Source organism: Nelumbo lutea, chromosome 2 (assembly GCF_056320005.1).
Source record: "Nelumbo lutea isolate HS-2025 chromosome 2, American lotus-T2T, whole genome shotgun sequence".
NCBI classification, from domain to species: Eukaryota; Viridiplantae; Streptophyta; class Magnoliopsida; order Proteales; family Nelumbonaceae; genus Nelumbo; species Nelumbo lutea.
Window position 1 is genome coordinate 11,432,816 of NC_142685.1, and position 16,487 is coordinate 11,449,302.

A 16,487-nucleotide genomic window follows, 5' to 3' on the forward strand; every position below is an offset into this window, starting at 1 on the left:
CACTGCCCCACGCGTTTGCACCTTCAAGTCTTTCAGTTCTCTCCATTTACTCCACGAAGACTTTGCTGATCTGGGTCCTCTCTCCTCTGGCCCTCTGGGATTTTATAGATTATCTGCTTATGAATTGAATTGAGAGGGATGATGACGAGCTCTCTCTCACACACACACAACAAAGAGTCTCGATTCATCACTCTCTCTTCAAACATCTTTTTCCCTGCGATTCAGCCCAAGTGTGAAAACGACCAGCAGCCGACCCTGCTCTGCCCAGGTTATAAGATCGTCGTAGATGTTATTGTTGTATGACTATTACCTATTACGTATAACGAACAGAAATCCCCCACAATAACTTCAGTACAAACTACAAACCAAGTTGAGATTTTTCAAGTTTAGACGTTTGAACTTCGGAGTTTTTCACATTATATTCATTCCTACAACACCATGGGCATTCCCACTGTTTTTTCTTTTTTTCTTAAATACCCAACTACAAGTCTATATAACTAGGATGAATTCGAATTCATTTTCTTATCTTCTACAAGTTAAAATATTAATTCTGGGTGGTTGTGTTGTGACACGAGACAATTTGAAAAACCAGAAGAGTTGAAAAGCTCAGCTAACAAAACATATTTTCTCGGGTGTTGTTCTCAGAGTTCAGTCTCGAAAGACAACATGCAGATAGATGCAGTCTTGTTTCTCCTGGAAATTAAAACCCAACCCCATTTCATAATCTTCTCTTTGACCCTCAAATAGGTTAACTTTAGCTTTTCCTGTTTTCGTTTTCCGGCTGCTCAGCCTCATACGACCTATCAGGCCTAATAAATTACTTATGGTATCAATCGTAGAAGAGTCTAATCACTGTTAAGGGGTCCACGGCTATAATAAACGCATTATAGAAAACTCAAAATATATATTACTGTATTTGCTAGCTCAACATTGAGTCTCTCCGTCTCTGTCACGGTACGTAATGGGCAGAACTTCTAGAGAGAGAAGGGTTGAACGAGTTTGATCAAAAGAAGCAAAGCGATGTCATTAGTTGGGATGGATTGTTAGAAGGAAAGGGAAAGGATGAAATGGCTGAATCGTTTGTTTTGTCCTTACATGACAAATGGTATCTGGAATGCAACGTTACTTCATCCATTCAACCAGAGAGAGGAGAGAGAAGATAAAGAGAATTTTCAAACTGGAAGGGGTTGGAATTTGGAAATGGAGGGGTTTTAAAAGCACCTGCACCGTCTAGTCTTGTCGACACGTCCGGCAGTGTTATTATTGACGTATGGTTTTGATAGGAATATATACATAAAATATTTGCCTCATTTGCCTCCAAGTAAGACACCACATGATCGCTTCCTTCCTTCTCATCCTCTTTCTTTCTTTCTGTTTTTTACTTGCTGCTCGCTCCTCGCTCCTCGCTGCTAGCCTTCACCCCCCCGAGCGCAGCGCAGCGCAGCGCCAGGCCCCCCTAGGACCCAGCACGAGAAAAAATAAAATATCTAAACTAAAACGACAAAATTAAATTACACGTGAGTTGTACTAATATGCGCCGAATGTTGACTCACTTCAATTTCTCTTTGCACAATAGCTGTTAATATGGACCAGCCTACAGTGCGGTTTCTATATGGTGGACCTGGTTTTGTAGACCCCTACTAGATATTAAAACAGATATTGTTGTTTCCCGTCTTATCACTCTTCTATTGCTCCTACTCCTACTCAGCAGACGCACCAAGCTGAGGAGTGAGGACCTCCAATAATTTCTCTTACATCTGATTGATATGCTTATAAATTAATTTATGGGTAATTAGATCTTCAGTGTCAAACTGTGGGCCCTGTTTGTATTCAAAAAGCTTGTTATTCGAGGGCCCTGACCCTGATTATGTATGTGTATGTTCTATATATTAACTCTCCTCTCTTTTATTCTCTCTTTCTTTTCTTCTTTCGTTTTCTATTAAAATTCAGTCGGTTGGGTTCTGCATCGGACGGTGGGTCTCAGATCCCATTACCCTTTGTACAGCACTAAGAAAAGATAGAGGATCCAAATGTTTGCCACATCGCCCTCATCACTTGACTTGTCAAGTTTCACCAATAACCGTATGTCGCGTGGCGAAAGAGGTAACATCTCTTTCGGTATTTTTACTGTCAAGGCAAGAGAAGAGAGTGCGCTACGGTAAACAACATAACAATAGCCACGTGGTTAATTATACTGACACATTAATCCTCACAGTCACAGGCACATCCCAATTCCCACCATACATTAATTAGTAATATCTCCCGTGTGAAATCTTTGTGAGGCGCCCTGTGTGAGGAGCAGATATCAATTCGTCTAAATTGGCTGTGCTATTACCTATAATGTAATGGAGTCGAGCCGGGACGAGATAATGTAGGGAGGCGTCAGCCGTGAGTAGGGAGTAGGACAATCTCTTGTCATGGGCTCATGGGTTTTCCTTTTCAAAGTTAATGCTGGATTTATGAAACTGGCATTGAGGTGTGAAGGCGGGAAAAAAAAAAACAATGAATATGTGGTGACGTCTTGCGATTTGCTTTCCAGAAGGGAACGCTGCAACCATTATTATTCAACTTGTTGAGACAACCATATACTCATAATGCTGTTGCGTATCGTCTTGGCTTGGCTCTATTCAATTTTCATAATTCACTCGTTATGTTGTTATATATATATTCCATGTTGGTGGGCCCCTATTCTAATCAAACGGTTATGGTTATCCAGTTATCCTGTTCCAGTGAGATGACTGTGCAGCAAGCAATCTCAATTCTCATTCTCATCGTCACCGAGGCTTGAGTAGAAGCGTAGAGCTAGAGGTAGAGGGGGGTGTCAGGTGTGGAGCAAGAAGAAGAATCAATGGTGGGATCCACCCAAATTCCACTTGGGAATTTCTTTTGTTATCCAAAGCGCATTGGCGGAGGATGAAACATTGAAAGGAAAGGACGAGAGATGCCTCATGCCTATGGACGGACCTATATGCTATTGATATTGCTATTAGCCTATTACCCCTTATTATTGGAATCTTCATTTCATACGCTTGCTTACCCTACCGTGATCCATCATCGCCCATCGGTTACGTTAACGTCACGCTTTAACGGCGTTCTTCTAAGTTCTAACTTCTAAGAACGAGAACCAGGCTAGCTAGCGTCTGTCTGTGGGTCAAACAAGGTAGCCGTACTAGCCCGTAGGGTAAATGTAAATCCCACGAACCCACGTATTCCAATCGGAAGGTGTACAGAGTCAGCACGTGGGTCCTGTGGGCCACATTACCTCCAATGAATACGTGATCACCTGTAGACGTCAGATGACCATCCATCTATGTCGATCGTCCAGAGCAGTGATCGAGTTGGTAACAAATGTCAAAAGAATGCATAGCAGCGGCACTGTTCAAGTGTTAACCAACCGGCAAGGCGGCAACTACTGAGGCTGAGCATGCAGTAAGTAAGCAATCCTTGTGTGTTGTGTGTGAACTGTGAAGTGAAGGCGTATCGAGTATCAACCATTCAACCAATTGAAAGCTATAACAGAAAGAAGGAAAGAGAAGAGAAGAGAAGGAAGGAAATCCAACAGCTGGAGAAGAAAAGGGTGGACAATGGGACTGAGCCGACTGACTTCACCTGATTTTAAATGGTGGGACCGGATCTGCATAAGCACATGCATGTAAATGCTTATAAATGGCTTTCCTGCTGCTGTCACTCAAAATAACTATTTTAAGCTTAAGCCACTGCCAGAACCATCCATAACCATACATAGAATAGGGGCAGCCTAGCTACGAGCCTATATACTATATAGCTGTCCGGATTCTTTCTTGCCCTCTGCTTCACTTCCTGGGCTTAGATTCACCACCAATTTGAATTTCTTCAACCCCAACTTGTGAGCCCTTAGGGCCCATGATTTATATTCTCTTCACAGTTCATAGTTGGATTATATTAGACGACCACTACCACTACCACCAAACGGGTATAACTACACCCTAATAAGTTAATAAGATAATGAGCTAATTATAATTAGTGAGATTTCAAGATACAACATAATTAGGGCTCTTCATGGGTCAGGTTGGGTCGGTTTATTGAGATTTTTTCAATCGATTCAATCTGGTCGGGTTACCTGAAATTAAAATCGAAACTGATCCTGTATTAAGTAAAATCGACCTAGTCGGTTTGAGTCAAGTTTAACTGGTTTCAGTCGGTTTCAGCTCTAAGTTCAATCATGATAATAAATTGGTAGATTAGAGAAAGAAAACTGAAATTTGATGTAAAAAAAAAAAGGACACATAATTCTATTAGAAAAAGAAGACTGAAATTGATAAAGGGCGGACCAAGTTAGAATAAAAGTTATCAAGAAAATAGAAAGTCAAACTGTATTAAAGAAAGAATGTTGAAATTTGTATATTTCAAGAAACCTACTATTCTAAGTAAAAAATGACACCTAATTCTAATTGTAATTGATTGACTATTTGGTGTAAAAGACCATAAAAACTATGATCCTTTGATTCCTTTTTTTTTTACTTTTCGAAAAAAAATTGTTTGTCTAATTGTCTTACAATACTTGCCATTAATGTCATTCATAACTAGAAGACTAAAAATTAAGTTAGGTTGTAAGTAGGATAGAGACAATTTAGTTAAATAGTAACTAAATAGATTGTAAATACTAAATAGGAACTAACTACTAACTATTAAGTCAATTCAGTTCAGATCGATTTTGGTTCACATATGAAAACCAAAATCAACATGAACTACCAGTTTATGATTTTTTACAATCCGAAACCGACCAATTGATCAGTTAAAATTGGGCCGGTCCGAATTGATCGGTTTGGTCGACTTGGGTGTTCTTATGAACAGCCCTAAACATAACATCTCTCTCTATAGATTGTATATATGAGCATATATAGAAAGAGCAGGTGAATAATTGTTCTTTGAGTTTTCAGTCCCTAGCTCTCTATACATATATACATGATGTAGGGGGTGGAGTGGCGGCGGCAAAGCGTCCAATAGAAGAGGCACAAGGTAAAAAGACTGAAGAAAGTGGTTGATTGGTGAGATTGGTGGAGAAGGATTGAAGCCCAGCTGCATGTCGATAGCTTTTTGTGAATGACTGAATGAAGATGAGTCATGAATCATGAAGAAAGAAGGCAGGAGAGCGATCAGCGAACGGTCATGCCGTCCAAATAAATAAATAAATGCATGGTAATGTAAAATCCTAAGGAACAAGGACTCCGACATCCGGGTTGGTGTCTGACAGACTGACACCGTAACAAGGTGACTCACTGACTCTGTACGGTTGCCTTACAAAATCAGGCACTTGGTTCAAGACTTCTTAGTTTATTCGTTTAACGTTTTTGTATTGTCGTAAAATGGCTGTTTTATTTTTATTTTGAACCCACTTTGGCTTTTGCTTTGGCTTTGGTTTGTAAGGTTGCACGTAAAAAAAAAAAACAAAACTGTCAAGACCAAATCTTTTCCCAAGGAAATGACATTTCTTCTAACACTTTCCACAAGTCTTTTTGTTCTCTCTTTTTCGTCGGACTACAGTCTACAGTCTACAGACTCTACACAAAACAAACGGGGTTTCTCATTCTATCCACCGATCGATCTAACACTATATACTGAAAATTACAACCTCTCAAAATGTTCAAATGTTAATATTCAATGTAATATATTTTTTTATAACCAACTGAAAAGTAATTAAAAACTCTGAATATACAATTTCTCGTCGATATCTTGAACTATACTCCCAGCCCTGATTATTACAGCAGAATTTGATTTCAAGTCTCCGCTACACAAATCAAACATTGCTTTCATGTATTTCATTTATATTGCTAGCATGTATATTTCTGATCTATTCAGATTTGTTTTTCAAAGTTAATCAGCAAGACATTAGGAAAACTTGGATTATGATTTGTTTCAATAGTGTGTATGAGTATGTGTATATGTATTAAAATATATTATTAATTATTCACTATTATTTGGATAAGAAAAATAAAACAGTAACCCTAATATCTTATAAGGGTCTGTTTGGTTTTAATATTCCACTTTTTGTTGCATCATCAAAAGTTAAAAAACGCCAAAATAGTATATTTGGCTTATCTCCCTCAGTCTTTAGTTTTAAACTACAACAGGACCAAGTTGGGGTTCGATCGGAACCATTAAAAATTTAACAAATTTTCAACCCAAATTGAGATTAATGGTGCCCCGTCACATGAATTACAAAAGAGTTATAGAACACCAAAATATCTTGAAATTTTGCATGATCAATTTGTCCAAGAAAGAGAGATTTTATAGAAATGTATGGCACAATATTTTGGTATTCTTAATCTTGTCTTTTGGTAATCTAATTAAATTGATCGGTTGCATACTTGCATTGATTCATTTGCAAAAAAAAAAAAAGAAGCAGCAGCATTTTCCATGGTGTAATTTTTATAGCGAATTAATTAGGTCTGAGGACATACATTTGTATAATGAGGACTTTGGAGTTTGGGTTGATGAGAATGAGATGACAGTTTTAAGGAAACAGGAGAAGTCAAAAATATTTCCCGTATAATAGGGGAGGTTGGTGAAGTTTTATGAAAACACAGAGGAAGTTAGTGAAATTGACTCATACCAAACCAAATAATACAAGGTGTAGTGAGTTTGTCAAGTGGATTCCAATCCAATGGGTGACAAGGGGGCCCCCAACCCTCGCTTCACGCCACTACTTCTCTACTTTGTTTTCCTTTGTCTACGGTCATGAGTCATGAGTCATGACTAGCTAGCAGCTCCCTGTGTCCTGTGACGTCTGTGAGATCTCCATCGCAAAGCTACCAGACGACTAGTTACGTGTTAAGCCAGTCATTGCATGTGAAGGGCCTCCATCTTTGTTTCCCAATAAGGAGACTTGGACCAATTGGACGACCAACCCAATCCATCATCATTCTTCAGCTTGGCTCCATTCCCCGACCCTGAGACTTGCATCCACCAAAGACTCTTTTATAGACTATAGAAGACTATAGAAAATAGGCTCTATCTTAGGACTGTGTTTGGTTTCAAAGAGAAACACAAAGTATTTTTAGCTGCGACAGAGAAACAGAAAGTTGAGAGAATTTTGTAAAATTCCTTCTTTTATAGCTTTCCCTCAACTTTTTTGTTTCTCTTATTTTCTCTCAAACCAAACACAGTCTTAGTGGGAACATATATATAGCTAGGCTTTCGTCACTTGGGAGGGTTATGAACAGTCGGTACCCTGGATGCATGGCCCATGAGAGATCAGTATTTTGGTTATTCTGGGTTCACCTACAGGTTTGATAATTAAAAGAGGCGGAAGAAGAAATTCGTGGATTTACTACGATAATTGAAAAGTAACAGTATTTCAAATAAAAGGTCACAATAAATTAAAAATGTTTTATAGGAATAAATATTTAATTCTTCACTATTTGGCCAAAAATAACAATCGTTTATATATTTGATTTTTTTTCCTTTTTATTTCTGTTTTCATAAGTAGGTACATCTGATATTTTAAGATATTGTTAATACATAAAATATGAGTCATTAACATCAATTTGTTATATATTTTATTATGGATGACATTTAGGTGCATTTTCTACTTTGTTTTCTTTTTTTTTTTTCAAGCCAGCGTATTTTCTACTTTGATTGGAATCCAATTTGATCCAATCCGTTTGCATCCCTAATTATAATACTCCTATTTCCCTTTAGAAAAGAGCAAAAAAATAATGTTTTGGATGCATTTTTAAGTGATAAACTATTCACCTTTTTTTTCCAAACATTTTGGCTCCCTTTATCTGCAATGCAAATCTGAACCATAGGCAAATTTTGCACTTGATTCAGCTTTGCTTCTATTTATTTGTAATTATCATTTGCACTCTTATTTAATAAAATTTTTCACTTTTTTGTCTCATTTGAATTCATTGGCAGGGCAAACTTTGCATCTAAAAGTTGATGCGAATTTGCACCACTTTCTTCCTACCCTCATTCTCTCTAATATAAAGTGGGACCACAACATTCTACTACCTATTTTACTTCTTGCAAAGTAAACCAAGTTTTACACTTAGCCCATTTTTTCACCGGTGTAAATAAAATTTGTATTATGAACAAATAGAGCCTTTGTTATAAATTTTGCATTATATGAAGTGGAGGATACTTCCGTTCTAGTAATGGGTGCTTTGGGGAATAGGGATATTTTTCGAAGATTATTAATATTAGGAAGTTGAAAGTCAAAAAAGGTACGGGCCATTTACCGATGGCAGAATCGAATGATTTATTATTTTTATCTTTAGTGGATGAAATTATATATGAAATAATAAAATAGTTGTGGGTAATAACAAAATGCCCTTAAAGCCTAAGGCATTTGTGCAGAATAGCTCAACGCTCAACCATAGGATTCAATAACTTGTAGTGTCACTTAATTGGAACAGAACTAAGGCTGTTCATGGGTTGGATTGGGTCGGTTTATTGAGGTTTTTCCAATTGATCTGACCTAGTCAGATTATTTGAGATGGAAACCAAAACCGACCTAGTGTTAAGCAAAATCGACTTGATTGGTTTGAGTCGAGTTGGGTTGGTTTGGGTCGGCTCTAAGTTCATCCATGCCTCCCATGGCCCATGTGCTTGTGTGGTGCAAGTTTGGGTTGTCAGATATTTCAGTTTTTATATAAAACTGAAATATCTTTATTTAACAGTTTTAAATATAATATATATTTAAATTAAAATCAAAATATATATTTAAATAGATTATGTCGATTTAATTTAAAATTGAAATATATATTTAAATAATTAAGTAGGAACTAAGTTGGTTCGGTTTGGATTGGTCGGTTTGGTCGAGTTGGGCCTTCTTATGAACAACCCTAAACAGAACCATTGGAAAGAGTTCAGGCTGCGTTTGAAAACGATGCAAATAAATGTAAATGCAAATATATATAGAATGTACAAATATACTGAACCAGGATTTATACTCCATTTGCATTGTTTTCAAATACAGCCTTAATGTATTAAAAAATTAAAACAACTGGAAGCTCTTAGCTGAAGACCTGAAGTTACTGAATTGAAAGGCTAATTGTTATGTCTTTTAATTGCAAAATTAAAACAACTGGTCTATCTAACTTCAGTTTCAAATTCACCAAAAGACAAAGCAATAAATTTTTCAGTTCAACACATTCAGCTGTAATGAAATAGCCCCCGGTCTCAATCAATAAAACCTTATATAAGCGTATAGACAGAATAGGAGTTACAGTTTCGAACACTTTTAACATTATAGAAAACCCAAAGAAGAAAAAGAAAATAGAAATAGAGGGGATAGAGGAGGTAATAGAAGAGTTCAGGAGATGAAAAGTGTACAAAAACCAAGTTAGAGCTTAGAACCAGATCAGAAGTTGGGACTAACATTGTCCAATCCAGGTTGAATGGGGGGGTAGACCCCACATCAAAGCAGTCCAAACGATATGGTATAAGAAAAGAGAGAAGTTTTTATTTTATGTGATTTTCGCCGTTGAACCATCAGATGAGCTATTTGCTCTTTGTTGTTATGTGATGTCCAAAATCCACATGCGTCCAGCTTCGGTTTGATTTTTAACTCATTGGATGAATGACAAGGGTGCAACAGACACGGTAAGATGGAGAAGTAACGTAAAGCAAACAGAAAAAGGACGAGAACAAATTGAATTCCGAAATTATTTTTCTTGGATTCTATCACAAATCTCGAAATTTCTATGAAACTTCCAAGAATATATATATATATCCCTATCATCCAAATTTGATCAAATTCAAATTTATCCCTATCATCCAAACTTGATTTGATCCATTGCAGATTTTGCAGCCCTATTTTTTTTTCATGAACATATTGAAATTGAAACCTAACTCGAAGTTCTATCTCAGAAGGTGTCAGCTAACTTGCAGTAAGGTCTTTGGCTGGTTGTAGTAAGATTTGAGATTGAGTCCTGCCTTTCCTAGGGTTAGGATCTTGGGGTTTGGAGAAGGATTACTTACACTTGCAGTAAGGTCTTTGGCTGGTTGTAGTAAGACTTGAGATTGAGTCCTGCCTTTACTAGGGTTAGGATCTTGGGGTTTGGAGAAGGATTACTTACAGTAGTATAACCCAATTATCTACCCAAAAAAATAAAAAAATATATATATATATATATTCCCCAATGTTAAATGGAAATGCAACTTGCACTAGGTTAGCCCAGACCCAATCCAGAAAAATTGAGCGAGATTAGGTCAATTTAGGGCGTGCTCAATCTATGGTTTTGCCTGTATGTCAATTAATTTAAAAATGAGAGATCATGTTTCATGCATTTTGCTATATTATTATTTCTTACATTTTGGGTTCACGGAGCTATAAAAGTGGAGTAGGTCATCCCATTCCTATTACAGGCGGCATTCGATCCCAAGTCTCTGCTACAACTAATCAAAAACTTTACTAACCAATCAGTTGACAACTTACAATTTTTCTTTTTAATTTTTGATAGCATTTTATTACACTTTTGGTGGTTTGATAATTATCAATTAATCCATTGCCCCAAAACCACCAGAACCCCTTTTTCAAACATACCAAATTATCATGTTTTAATCCTAAAAACATTCATTGATGTGAAAATGACATAGCAGTTATATGGCGTGTCTGCCAAATCAATAAAGTTTCAGTCATAATTTTCTTACTCAATATTATTTGTACAATCAAAATGAAGTAGTAGGGAGTACACATGCGGATGAATCACATATATCATAATTCAAAACATGGACCATGAATAGAGAGAGCAACCTCTTTTGTTCTTTTTTGTACTGTGTGGTTAAAAAATGTGTTATAAGAGTTGAGTTTTTGGAATAACCAAATCTACTCTAAACCCAATGTCTTAAAGCACCATATTTGGCCTTGGATATGTATACTAACAATTAAGCTAGGTAATCAACGTTTATTGCTTGATTCCAACTCATTCAGTAAGGGCAATTTTTTACCAAAACCCAACTCATTCAGTAAGCTAGGTAATCATGTTGATTCTCAACATGGACGATGGGAGTGTCTTGTGTACGTTGGGTCTTTAGATTGCGCGCTGTGTCCATATCTTAACTGAGGGAAACTCTAATAGCCTCTTGTAAGGAAATTGAGCCAATCCATTAGGATTTGGGTTAGGATTTGTGTTGGGAGTTTTAACGATTTAGGTTGAGTTAGCTAGAGTTGACCATTTGACCTCAACCCAACCTTACCTGGCTCAATTTGTGCCCTTAGCTACCAGATATGATATATTGAAAGGGATCAGGTCCAAGTAATTAATGTTCAATTGCCAACTGTCCTGCAAAAGACCTTAATACAAGATAACACGTGAAATCTATAGAATGACAATTAATGCTGCTCGATTCGAGGTGTCCCAAGGCAATGTCATATTTAGATAATCCTACTAACTAGACAAAGCCAAGGTGGAAGGATAAAGCCATGCTCCAATATATAAAACTAAGAAAGTGATCAGGGGCCCGATGAGTTATTCTCCGAATAGGTGTTCCGACGCTCAAATTAATTGAGAAGAATAGGTAGTCGGGCTGAGCAGTTGAGAGTGATGCTAGTCCGAGCAGTATAGCAAGTATGGGTGCTGCAGAGTCAAAAAGTCAGATCCCTTACCTTGAACGGAAGTTACCTTTTTATAGCCATGGATTCGTGTCCTATTCGGATGAGGCTTCCGGGGTTGTCAGGATGAGGTTATCCACTAAGGTCTTCGAGATAAATCTTAATCTCCGACGGACTTGTCCTCCTCATTTATATGGGATTCTCCTTTCTTAGTTGCGCTTATCCAGTTCACGTGGTACCGATATGGCCAAGGAGATAAAATAACTGTGGATGTGACACATGACACCCGTAACCAACTCAACCATAACCCAAATAATAACCATCAATAAAATGGTCACCTTAACACTTAATTTCCCACTGCTATAACCTCATTAGACAATGTATAAGCTAAATAAGAAGGCATTTATTGGATTACAGTTACAGCCCTATATTAAAGTGTTGGGAAAAGGGTAATACAAGGAGAAGCTTATTTGGCAATCCAAAGTATATATCCCTTGTACAGGGCATGCAAGGAGAATTAGAGAGAATTGAAGGGTAATTTTTCAAGGATTTTCACCTGTATTTGTAATATAAATTTATATTTCTCTTTAAAGGAGCAATGCAATGGATAGATGCTTAGCTATTTAACCCTTTTTCTAATGGCAAAAAAATAAAAAACTTTTTTCTAATGACATGGAACAATTAATATTTTCCCTTGAAAAAAGAAAAGTTTTCCAACTTTTGTAACAAGAAATTAATTATTCTTTTCTCTTTTGGTGGTAGACGGTAATTTGGGTTTTTATGGTTTTGGGTATTCTAATGCAGTTTTGGGCGAGGGAAGTGGAGATTGGATATTTGGATCTGTCACCCACAAGACACTACAGACAGATCATTTTCCTGTAAAGGACATTTGAGATATTCCAAATGTACAGCTGTAGTATCGTGGATAAATTTGTGGGTAATGTTCTCAATAGCAAATCCAGATTCCCACGCTTAACCTTGTTAGTGGGTTAGTGGGGTCAATGATGAAATGGGATCTAATAGGCATATAGAGGTGTCAATTGGATTGGATTTGGTCCAATCCGGTTCAGTTCAATGTGAGTTCATTATAAATGGACCAGGTCCAATCCAATCCAATGACCAGTCTAATTTAATGTCTAGATAGTTATATTTGTTTTAATCTATATTGGTTTCAACTCAAATTCAGTCCTTTAACACCTAATATAAATTAATTATAAATAAATCAAGTCCAGTCCAATCTAATAAATATTTTGAATTAGATTGGTCTAATCCAATATGTTTTGTTGGTCCATCCAATCTTTTCGATTTTGGGCATTGGGCGGGATCCAGTCCAAACCGGTCCATTGACACCCTTAAGCATAACCTTATGAATTTGGATCTTGCCCTAGTGCACAGTCCCAACACCACCCCATCAGCTCATTGCATCAATGGTGCATTGGAAACATCTCCATCTATTGCCCTTCATGGTGAGATATTCCTGATGTATGAATGCAATGGCTGTTGGGACCCTGTGTTGAGACTTAGATCTGAACTCCAAACTTGTAGCACACTGAGTAAGCATTCAAATTAAAGAGTTTGCCTATATATCTACAGCTTGAACCTGCACTTCCTCACCAACTGGATTAGACCGGCCGGCTGGCAACATTTTGCAGAGTACAAGTTGTGTATATGATTTCAGTAACTCCTACCAAAGCTTTTGTTCCAAAATCCCAAGAGAGGTTCAGGTTGAGGGTTTAGTATTCAAATTAGAAATGTCCGAATGGAAATGTTTTTTATGTTAATTGGGCATTCTCCTGTTTTTTAAATATTTTATATTTATTTTGTCTTTTCATATAGTAGGTAAAAGTAATTTTAGTTGGGTCATTTTCTACTTTTTGTAAATCTGGGTTAGTTGAAAATGTGTATTTGAAGAAGCTTCTATTTGGCTTGCTTAAGAAGCCATTCTTGTATGACTCTAACCAAAAGAGAAACCATAATAGGTATGAATTAATTTTTCAACCCTTTCTCTTGCTCTGTATTTTACTTCAATCTAATGCATGTAAGTTCTTTGTTTTCTCTACTTTGCATGCATCCACATTTAGCTGAAATTATAGCCAAATCCTAACAAGTGGTATCAGAGCTATAAGGTTCGTTGGAACAAGTTTGGGTGCAAGAAAAGTTGAAGAAAAATTGATTGTGAAGAGAAAACTATGGCCAACACTAATGTTATTAATTTCAACACAATTCAAGTTCCTATTTTTTATGGAGAATACTATGATTTCTGGTATGTTAAAATGAAAACCCTATTCTTGCCTTTGGATTTATGGGACATTGTTGTCCTTGGATATGAAAAACCAGAAAATATAGCAAATCTTACAACAGCTCAACAAAAGGAACTAAAGGACAAGAGAAGTAAGAATGTAGGAGTACTTTTAATGATAAAAATGAGAATTGGTAAACCTATTTTTCCAAGGGTAATGAGTGCTGAAAAGGCAAAAGAATCATGGGATACACTTCAGCAAGAGTTCCAAGGAGACAAAAAGGTAAGAGCTATTAAACTCCAATTGCTTAGAAGAGATTTTGAAGATATGAAAGTGAAGGAAAATGAAAGTTTAAATGATTATTTCCGTAGATTTATGGAGTTGATAAATCAAATGAAAGCACATGGTGAAAATTTTGATGATAGGATGATTGTTGAGAAGATTTTAATTAGCTTACTTGAGAAATTTAATCATATTGTGGCTGTCATTGAAGAGACAAAGGATCTCACTAAATTAAGTGTTCAAGAGTTGTTGGCATCTCTAATATGAGTAAAGATTGGCGCGTCATTCCAAAAAATTAATAGAGAGTGTATTCCAATCCAAACTCAATGTTAGTTCCAAAAATCATAATGGAATATCCTCAACTCATGAGCAAGGAAAATGAGACTCCTATAGAGAAGGTAGATATGCAAAAGGAAGAGGAAGAAGCAAAAGTAATTTTGACAGAAAGTCTATTGATGAAGGGTCATCACAACGGTGTTCTATTTGCAAAAGAAGCAGTCATGTTGATAAGGATTGTTGGCTTAAAGGAAAACCACAATGTCATTTTTGCAAAAAAATTGGGCATCTAAAAAAAGATTGTAGGTTGAAAAACAATAAGCAAGCAAATTTTATAAAAGAAAAAAAAAATGAAGGAAATTTGTTTTATGCATGTCAAAGTGCCACAAAGGAAAACAATGATGTGTGGTTCTTGGACAGTGGGTGTAGCAAACATATGATAGGGCACCAAAATATTTTTCTTAACATGGACACATCATTTAACTCAAAAGTGAAATTAGGAAATGGAGAAATTGTTAAAGTAAAAGGCAATGGCACAATTGGCGTTGAAACAAAGAAAGAAAGAAAATTTATACATGATGTGTTATTTGTACCTGAATTGAATGAGAATCTTCTCAATGTTGGACAGCTTTTAGAGCATGGATATTCACTCCATTTTGAAGATCTTGATTGTACCATTTATGACCATGAGAAACATATGGTGAAAATTTTGAAAATGAAGATAAATAGAAGTTTTCAACTAGTGTTTAACTATGCAAGAAATGTTGCTATGAATGCCAAGGAAATTGATAAATCTTGGCTATAGCATAGAAGATTTGGCCACCTAAATTCCAAGGGGCTAAAACTGTTATCATAAAAGGAGATGGTTCAAGGGCTTCTAAATAGTGAAGAAAAGCATGAAGTTTGTGAAGGTTGTGCACTTGGAAAGCATCATTGACGACCATTTCCAAAAGTAGTTGCATGAGAGCCAACAAAGTGCTAGAATTAGTTCATACCGATGTGTGTGAACCCATGAGGACATCCTCTTATTTCCAAAACAGGTATTTCATTCTTTTTATTGATGATTATACTCGCATGACTTGGGTTTATTTTATAAGAGAAAAATCTGATGTGTTTATTATTTTCAATAAATTTAAATGTCTTGTTTAGAAACAAAGTAGGTGTTACATTAAAAAATTGAGAAGTAATCATGGTAAAGAGTACACTTCAAAAGAATTTGATAAATTTTGTGAAGATTAGGGCATAGAAAGGCAACTAACAGTCCACTATACTCTCCAACAAAATGGAGTATCGGAGAGGAGAAATCAAACTATGATGGAGATGGCAAAATCCATGCTACATGAGAAGAAACTTCCCAAAAGTTTTTGGGCTGAAGCTGTAAACACGGCTGTGTATTTGATGAACCAATGCCCCACTGTTGCTATTAAAGGAATGACTCCATTGGAAGCTTGGAGTGGAAGGAAACCATCGATTAGACACTTGAAAGTGTATGGTAGTGTGTGCTATGCCCAAGTTCCAAAAGAGAAGAGATCAAAGCTTGATAAAATAAGTGAGAAGTGTATTTTTGTTGGCTATAGCTCTATATCAAAGGGTTATAGGCTGTACAGTTTGAAAGCAAACAAGATGGTTATTAGTAGAGATGTCTTGTTTAATGAAAAAACTGTTTAGAATTGGGAGCAAGAAAATTTTGAAGAAAAGCTTGTTCTCATGTCCAATTTGGAAGATAATACAACACAAAATGATGAGGGAACTTCTCAATCATCTCCAAGTTCAAGATCATCTTCATCTAGCTCGATTCCAAGAAAAATGAGGAGCTTAAGTGATGTTTATGCAATGTGCAATTTTTGTGCTATGAAACCAAAAAACTTTGAAGAAACTATTAAGGAAGAAGCTTGAAAAAATGCAATGGAAAAAGAAGTCCCAATCATAGAAAAGAATAAATCTTGGGAGTTGGTTGATAGACCCAACAACAAAGAAGTGATTGGTGTTAAATGGGTCCACAAAGTGAAGCACAATTCTAATGGTACTATGCAAAGAAACAAAGCAAGGCCAGTTGCTAAGGGCTATGCGCAACAGCCCGGTGCTAATTATTTGAAAACATTTGCTTCGGTAGCACAGTTGAATACTATTAGAGCTCTCATTGCACTTGA

The 16,487-nt window shown here is 36.5% G+C and overlaps 1 protein-coding gene across 1 annotated transcript; it reads left to right on the top strand.

Annotated features, from left to right (window-relative positions):
- The first annotated feature begins 13,728 nt into the window (after positions 1-13,728).
- LOC148868558 (uncharacterized) lies at positions 13,729-14,328 on the top strand. Its single transcript, XM_088968771.1, has one exon. The coding sequence runs from the start codon at positions 13,729-13,731 to the stop codon at positions 14,326-14,328; it is 600 nt and encodes a 199-aa protein (XP_088824897.1).
- The last annotated feature ends 2,159 nt before the right edge of the window (positions 14,329-16,487 follow it).